This window comes from Anticarsia gemmatalis, chromosome 15 (assembly GCF_050436995.1).
Source record: "Anticarsia gemmatalis isolate Benzon Research Colony breed Stoneville strain chromosome 15, ilAntGemm2 primary, whole genome shotgun sequence".
Lineage (NCBI taxonomy): Eukaryota > Metazoa > Arthropoda > Insecta > Lepidoptera > Erebidae > Anticarsia > Anticarsia gemmatalis.
The window spans coordinates 10072547-10081171 of record NC_134759.1 but is presented as its reverse complement, the minus strand read 5'-3'; the positions used below and the strand labels follow the sequence as shown (position 1 = coordinate 10081171).

At 38.3% G+C, this 8625-nt stretch overlaps 1 protein-coding gene across 1 annotated transcript; it reads right to left on the bottom strand.

Annotated features, from left to right (window-relative positions):
* Window positions 1-1144: 1144 nt before the first annotated feature.
* LOC142978970 (uncharacterized) lies at window positions 1145-7915 on the bottom strand. The gene is made up of 6 exons (XM_076123630.1): window positions 7744-7915; window positions 6560-6770; window positions 5259-5513; window positions 3630-5087; window positions 2344-3555; window positions 1145-2256 (listed from the first exon to the last, which is right to left on the bottom strand). The coding sequence occupies exons 1-6, from the start codon at window positions 7868-7870 to the stop codon at window positions 2073-2075; spliced, it is 3447 nt and encodes a 1148-aa protein (XP_075979745.1). The 5' UTR covers window positions 7871-7915; the 3' UTR covers window positions 1145-2072.
* Window positions 7916-8625: the final 710 nt, after the last annotated feature.

Here is an 8625-nt window from a genome sequence, read left to right as displayed (position 1 = left end):
AATACAAAATCAACCCCCTTTTTTAAGCGAATGCAAGTGGCGATTTCAGGTCTGGTTACGAGTACTATGCTACTAAACTTTTAACAACTTCATTTTAAAGGATTTTACCGATACGGTGGCTTTTACAGCACCGAATTTTAAACAGATTTGATCTTATGTCAAATTGTACTTAAGATTACAAACTGGCGCATGTTTGAATGCTGGTTTAAAGTAAAAAATATTTATTTACTACATTTAATTACACTTTAATTCATTCCATCTGTAATGAAAGGGTATGATTTGACATTATCTCAAATCCAACTCAATCGATTTCAAATTCGAGCTTGTTGGTAGTAAGAGTCAAGATCTGTGTATGTCTTTCTAGCTAGAACGTTCCGTCCCGTATTCATATAGGTATATCTATACTAATATTATAAAGCTGAAGAGTTTGTTTGTTTGTTTGAACGCGCTAATCTCAGGAACCAATGGTCCTATTTGAAAAATTATTTCACTGTTAGATAGCCCATTTATCGAAAAAGGCTATAGGATGTATATCATTACGCTAAATCCAATAGGAGCAGAGTACCAGTAAAAAATGTACAAAAACGGGGATTTTTTTTATCCATTCTCTCTTATGTTACGCAAGCGAAGTTGCGCGGGTCAGCTAGTTTTAAATAAATCTGAGCAATACATTAAGTATAAGTTTGTATTTTATTTCAATAACAAATTTTCCTGGTTATATTATTTTATCCTTGTTTATTTATATACGCCTAATTAGTACTTTGTTACCGCACAAGAAATGATAAGACAGAACGTGCCCAACGAATGTTATAATTAATTTACGAAGTAAATTCAACACACAATTTTTTATTTCAATTGTTATCAGTAAGTATTATTATAAAAGTATTAATTGCCTGTAGTAACACTTCCTACAAGTCATATTTATATCGGAAATTCAATTTTGCTAAAGTTAGAAATATAATTTTATATTCTTTACCCCATAATAAAGTACAGTGATAAAGAAAAATGTTTGAAGTACCATTGTACATTTCTGCGCTCGACTACACTGTCCTGCAAAAAAATGATCGAAATCGTTTTGCTGTTTAGTTGTATAAGCATTAAGATTCTGATTAAAATATTATTGGTTAAAAATAAAAGCAAGAAATAAAAATGCAATAATTAGATAAAGTTTATTAGAAAAGGCACAATTACATTATTTGCCTAGATTGAGCTTCTGCTTCCATCGTAGAAGCAAATGAGAGAAGTCATATTTTGTTTTGTATACATAACATGTGTATATAATATTACTCTTGTTTTATCCGAGGGCGTAGGCAGAGGTGAAATACACCTGCGTTTTTCCATTAACAATGTTAGTCCCATGTAGTAGGGCCTAACCTAATTGCCATATACCGGGCACGTTACCAATCTTCGCACTACTGTTGAGAACAATCAAATATAAATAAAAAAAGACTAATAGCACCTTGTCCATCATGGGAATCGAACTAAACCTAGTATAAGTACACTAACACTTAACATCTACTATACTAATGAGATACTGATTCGGTAAGTACACACAAAAGTATGCAAAGATAAACTTATCCTGAGGCAGAGCACAAAACTAAATTAAGACTGATTTAAGACTATTTTAACTATAGTTATTTTTGAACATTTATTACTTACCCCCGGTTTCTGAAGTACATTTAGCGGTAGGTTATCTATTTAATAGCGTTTAAACTCATACAAAAAAGACGCTATTTAGTAGATAAACTACCGATAAATGTACTCAGAAACCGGGGGTAATACTATGATCTATCTAAATTACTCTATAAGGCACGTTTCACATTATTGCTAATATGTTCCTTTAAATCAGTTCATGTTATATTCATTCCATTTTTACTGATTGAAGTAAAAATTAAGTATGTTGTAAATCAGGTACTGGAGTTTACTATTTCTTTTAGTTATAAACAATTGACTTAATTGCGTTTCATTCAATTAACTAAACTTAATATAGTTTGACTTGTAAATTAGAAACTATTTGAGAGTAAGTCACGAGTTTTACAAAATGAGTAATATCTCTAAAAAAATATTAGTTCTTAGGGCAATAACGCTGACATAGGTGAGTCGCTGAAACCGCTGTCCGGGCTAGCAAGTTGTTCGTGTTCGCACATGAGCGCTGGCCGTAGGGCATATGGCCTTTCTGCTAAGTATACTACTACCTCCGCGGCAGTAGGACGCTCCTCAGGTTTTCGCCGCCAGCATAGATGTGCCAATGCATTCCTGAAAATATAAGATAATTGATTTAATTGATGTTGCATCACGGTGTTTGATAATATAGGTGGGAGGATCTAGATGCTTTATACTTACGTCTGTGGAGTGGCGTCTCGAGGCATCGGAGGCTTATTGCCCTCAGCCACATAGTGCATCACGCGCAATGGTGACATATCACCAAAAGGACGCGCGCCGAGCGTCACCAGCTCAAACACCAGCACGCCGAGAGCCCACACATCCGACGCGGCAGAAAATACTCCTTGCTCCAGACTTTCAGGGGCCATCCACAACACGGGAAACAGGCCACGCCTCCGACATGCATACTCTGTTCCTCCGTCCATACCGACTGCTGCTGTCGCTCGTGCCATGCCAAAATCAGCTAGCTTTAGGCAACGATTTGCGTCCACCAAACAGTTTGAAGCTCGCAAATCTCGGTGAATCACACCTCGCAAGGAAAGGTACCCCAGTGCTGAAGCGGCCTGACGTGCCAGTTGAGTCAGAGCATGTGCTGATACATGCGAAGCTTCTTCATTACCTTTACTTAGATCTGTCTCCGAGTCAGAGGTAGACCCTTCTACAAGGTACCGTCTATCTTGGAGATATTTACTTAAATCGCCGAAAAATGCCACTTCCATTAATATTAGAGGGGGTTTATCGTCAATACACACTCCAACGAGGCGGATTATGTTATCATGATCGAGAGAGGCGAGAGTACATGCTTCACGCAGAATTTCGGCTTCCTCTTGAGAGTTGCGTAGGGCTTTGGCAGCTACGGCACGCGGTACACAACCAGGCATACGTAGAACAGCGAGCCGCACGCAACCAAATCGACCAGCGCCAAGCTCATGACGCTGTTCTAGCGCTGAACGATCCACCAGGTACGCAGTGAGTGCAGCGGCACTTTCATCGCGCCTCGTCTGCCACTGGCGGACGTGTTCTTCGGCTTCTTTTATAATCCGGCGCTGCATAGCGCGGTAAGCTAGCATCATTGTTACTGAAGTCATTACCACTATGAGTAACCCAACTGCCCAAGCTGGGTCGTAGCATGTGGGTGAGTATAAATCTCCGGAGGACATAATACACCCAGAAGCGCCATCTTTTGGTGGATCATTCCAGGCAGCGCGGCGCACTTCCTCAATGCGCACGGAGCGCGCTGTCGAGTTAACGCGCCACCGCGCTAAGAGCTCACGAGAGTCTCCATGCCACTCTTCTATAAACACCACTGTTTCTTCTAATGAGTGACCTTTGATCGTCAAGTTCTGGGTGATACCTTTAATTGTTTTCTGTGTAAGACTTTCATTGAAATACCTGTAAACATAAAATATTAAGTTAAGCATATTATTTTTGTTTCAAAGTCATATCTCATCATATCTAATACTTACGCTAGAGCTTCTTTGCTGTGTGTATCGTAACGAGTAGATGGATGTTCGGTTATAACATCTTGAAAACCATTGACCAATGTTAGTATTGCATCAATAATTGCCGAAGAATGAGTTGGCATTAATTTTTCATGACTTTTATTTTTCTTAAATCGACGACATGGATCGTTTGATACACCGTGTGCATCATTGGTATTAAAACAAACTTTGTGCAGGCTTTGACGAAAATCTTCCCAACCGTTGTTGCTTGACACATCCATTATATTACGATACGAAAATGAGATTGTGATGTGCTTAATATTTTTAGTTATGTTATTTGGTCTCCAGTCCCGCACGACCCATGCGTAATTTTCGCCGTTCATCTTCAGTTCCTCTGCAGCTAAGAGGATAGTAACTGCATCTTCATAGTCAGTGTTTACAAATATTATGTAAGCATTCTCATTTTGTACTTGCTTCAAGATGTTTATAGCAGTTGGCCGAGTCATTTTTGGTGTTACACGATGGTCACGCAGACCATAATTCTTGGTGTCCGTTAGATATTTAAGTAAACTTGCAGCCGTGTCCGTCTCCTCCGACAACACAGCGACACGAGTCCAGCGCATGCTGCGGATGAAGTGGTTCAGAGCAAGTGCTTGTTGAAGAGAGGTGCCGGTGACGCTCCACACGGATGTTGATTCGTCATGGATATCGGCCGCTTCATACAAAACTACCGGTAAAGAGCTCCCCTCAAGGCTTTTAGCAACAAACGTTGCATCTTTCACACCACCGACCACCGCTCCGATGTATCTTTGTTTAATTCCACGTTCCATATACTTGCTTATTGTTTTTTTCACATAAGTATCCTTCAGTTGATCAGTTAGAAACCCTCTTATCTTAATTCTTATTTTGAATGATCTGTTATGTTTGAAAATTATGTAGCCGAATAAATATTCTAGACCTTCATTAATTGGATCTTTGTAAAATAATAGTATTTGATAAACTATTTCACCGTGTTTTCTTTTCCACCCTTCTATAACTTCTCTATGTTCTGTAGCCCACTGACAGGCGGCTTCAGTAACATTATTATTTGTGCTTTCTTGCTCTAATATTTCTCTGACAATATCGTTGGACAGATTAAAATTATGAACTAGTTGCATTATTAAGGGAGCAAACTCTTCTATATGGTATAAGTCAGCGACTCGCATTGCTATAGCCGTATCTAGTTCCTGTTGGCAGTTGCCAAAGGGTGTGGCTGGTGTACACGGCGGTAGTTGAACTGCGCTCACGTGTGACGCTCCTGACCACATGTCATAGTCCATAAACAGAAACGAAACATTGCTCGTGCGTAGCATTCGAAACAAATTAGCGCGATCTAGTTCTTCATACCGGAGATGTAGATGAGAGGTGCGAGCTCGCAGCAAAATCTTTGTAGTAGAGCTCGTCCCTACTTCATATACCGTTGCTTTTTTCAATGTTTCATTGCTGGAAAAGATAAAATCAATAGAGTGACTTTGGATTACATTGACATGATGATAACTGCTATACATATCGACCACTTTTTATTTTACACTTTGCAGAGATCGCAATTATTTTATCACTAACATAGTATAAATAAAGGAAAAAATAGTTTTAACAGATTATTACTGTACTTACCTCTTATCATGTAAAAATCCACAAAGGTTAAGTGCATTCATGTCATTGAAAAAATACCAGTGCTTACTGTCATTGCACATTGGTATACTTTGGAAGTCATTTGCGATGAACACGTGAAGAATTTGTCGTACTGGAATGGAACTTGCTCCAAACTCGCCCAGGCGAGGTCCAGCTAAGCCGACCACCATGCCACGGTCTACTTGCCAAATTGGGGAGTGATCTGGACGCCATGCCGCAGACAACGCCAATATCGTCCTAAAAACATGATTCTGTAAGTTTTTGAATAATATCAGCCTAGCCTTTCTTTCAACTATATTGCAGTCGGCTTCCAGTCTCATCAGTAGCAGTTAGAGAACGGTATTTTACATGGAGCGACTTCCTATCGTACCATCACAATCCAGTTACCTGGGTATATAACACGATATTCATCGGTAAGACTAGTTTTAACACTTTCAAGCTTCTGGTAATGACGGTTAAAGACCTTAAAAATTACAGCCGGGATCCAAAATTTAAATAATAAGTAGTAGTAGTTCCGTTCATTCATACTGCTGTCGAATGGATTTTGTTTTACCCGTTCATCGACGATGTTGACGGAAGGGTGTTACCGAGCGGGAATATCCCACCGTTGGTACAAAGCCACAATGTCCTCCAGTTGAAGTTTTTGAATAAATAATATACATTTTATTATACTTGTTTAATGTAAAGAATTTTCGCGTTTATCCCTTCATTGTATTATTTAATAAACAAAAGCGAAATTGTACTAATAATAACATTAGAGTATTCAATTGACTTCCTTATTATTCCTAACTTATAAAATAGCGTATTATCACAACTGTTATACCCGAAAGTATAGGCAGAGATGTATGATATACAAACATACAAACTATTTGCCATTAACAATGTTAGTCCACTGTATTAGGGGTCGACCCTATGGCTCTTTGCCGGGCACGTTATCAAACCATGCTACAAATGAGATACATTGTAATATAGATTAGAAATAATTAGGAGTACTTAAACAACCGGAAATTGAACCCGAGACCTCATGCAGTAGAATACACTACCGACCGCGGCACAAAGGCAGTGAGTGGTTAAGGTCGCCATGCCGCTATTATTGCGTCAGGAGGTCGTGGGTTTGATTCCCACACGGAACAATTATATTAATTATTTGTGTGATTCACAAATAATTGTTTTGGGTCTGGTTGTACTTTGTGACCGTTGTTTATTATGTCCCCGCGACACAAGAGCAATTCTTATTGCGGGAGTTGTCTTTAAAAACAAAAAATAATTATCAGGTACTTTACTCGTTGTAATCTCCAAATTCGCTATGTCCTACTTCTCGAGAGAGTTCCGTCAGTTGTAGGGGTCCTTGTCTCAGACGCACGTTCTGGTATCCGAGCACGTAGCGCAGCACCACCAGCAGCAGCGCGGACGCGGCGCGCGCCGGCCCACTGCCCCAGTACAGCGACAACGGCCTGCTCTCTCCAAACACACTCACATATTGCGGTTTTGGCGCTGAAATTCATAGATCATAATCTAAATATTATATATCCCAATGGTTTCAAACTGAATTATGCCCGGTTTCGGCACATTTATAGGAAGTTTATTTATTTAAACTGTCATGTTCTTTATGAGCTTAAACACTATTGAATAGATAAACTACCGCTAAATGTACCTCAGAAACCGGCGGTGAATGGCATAGTGATCTATTAACTCACAGACCAAACCATTGATCAATTCTACCCCTAAGGGGATGAAATAGGCGATGAAAGTTTGTATGATAATTCTGTCCTAAGACACAAACCACATGGAAGAAGTCGCGGGCAAAAGCTAGTTAGTTATCCCATAAAAACTTTGAAATAAAGAAAAATTACTTATAATTTGTAAGTGCCTGTTTGCCATTACTATTATAAGGAAATATATTCGAGTACTGACGCCTTATTGCAAATGGAATATTCTTGTAAGCCCATTGTCATATACTTGTTGTGGTTTAATAATCCTTATAAACTAACAAATAAGACTTATTTTAGCTAAATAGTTGTAATAATGGCTACCCGAAAGTGTTTTTCCGTAATATCCCTACTATTATCGAATTTATACCTTCTATAACAAACAACTTCTTATCGTATGGTTAGTAGTCAACCTAGTGTTCAAAGTTGATCAAGCCGTTCGAAGGCCTTTGACGTAGCTTAACAACTGTTATCTTAATTGACAACAACTGTGCTCTCCAATCCACGGAGACGCCCAGTTTCAATACCACTATGCGGTCACCCATCTTTGGAATGACCGCGCCAAGGGTCGTTTAACCCACAAATCATTTTTCAAGGACAACTGTCTGGTATCTTATCTCCATTCATGAATGAGTCGTATTTCCTTATGATTTTGTCAGACTACGAGAACAGAATATTCAAAAATATTTAAAATAATTATTCTCAGTAATTACGTGTCAGGTTGTCCTGTTTAAATGACGTCAATTATAAGTACTCACAATATATCGCTGTGATGTTATCGCAGTGGGAAGCGTGTGCGATGTCGATGTAAATCGCAAATGTGAACGTCAGTGCAGGCACAATAAGGTGCGGTCTCATCGCGGGAACTTTTTGAAACACATTCATATAAACTTTACACTAGGTTCATTTGTCACGCGCGGGCGTTATGGCCCAAAGGTCACAGCGTACTGAAGTCTGTACTACTCCTTCTATTTCCTGGACGTACTTGTTTAGTTTGATAGTGAAAACCACATTGAGTATAGCAAGACTTGTGATATTACTTTTCGACTAAGTTGATAGTGGTTTTGATTTATCTACATACATATGACTACAAGTAACCTATTGGTATATACTGATAAGATGGAAATGGGTTTAAAACAAAATCAAACTCATTTCTTACAATTCATTTAATAGTTTTTATTTGTATTTTGTGAAGGGGAGTAATTTTTGAAATTTTGCAACTTTATTTGAAAAAGACTATCGTCAACTTTGGAAAAGTGTGAATGTAAATTGTTATAGGTATTGACAGAAAAATTCGCCAAAAAGAAACTTTAAGGTTTTTTCTCATCTTACGGAAGATGTTTTCGGCATAGCTTATTAAGTATGACCTTTTTATCAAAGCATCATTGGTTTAATATGTAAGGTTAAACGGAGCTCTATTCTCTATTTTAGAGTGAAACGATCTTCGTAACGCATTTTCCATATATGAACCGACCCTAAGGAAAAATAAACCTTAGAAAGCCGATATGATATTTGTTAAGAGTAACAATTAGTCAAAATAATAACTATAACGCTACTAGTTACGTTTAAAATGGATACTTTGTTTTGTTTGTCACCGTTGTTGCGAACTATTTATTTAGGTCAAGGAAGATAAAAAGTAT

Bases quoted from the DNA above. Each gene is read 5' to 3' on its own strand.
- LOC142978970 (XM_076123630.1), bottom strand. From the start codon at position 7,870: ATGAATGTGTTTCAAAAAGTTCCCGCGATGAGACCGCACCTTATTGTG. The intron at 3,556-3,629 runs GTAAGTATTAGA...TTATGTTTACAG, and splicing joins CACAGCAAAGAAGCTCTAGC to GTATTTCAATGAAAGTCTTA. The intron at 2,257-2,343 runs GTAAGTATAAAG...TTATATTTTCAG, and splicing joins CGAGACGCCACTCCACAGAC to GAATGCATTGGCACATCTAT.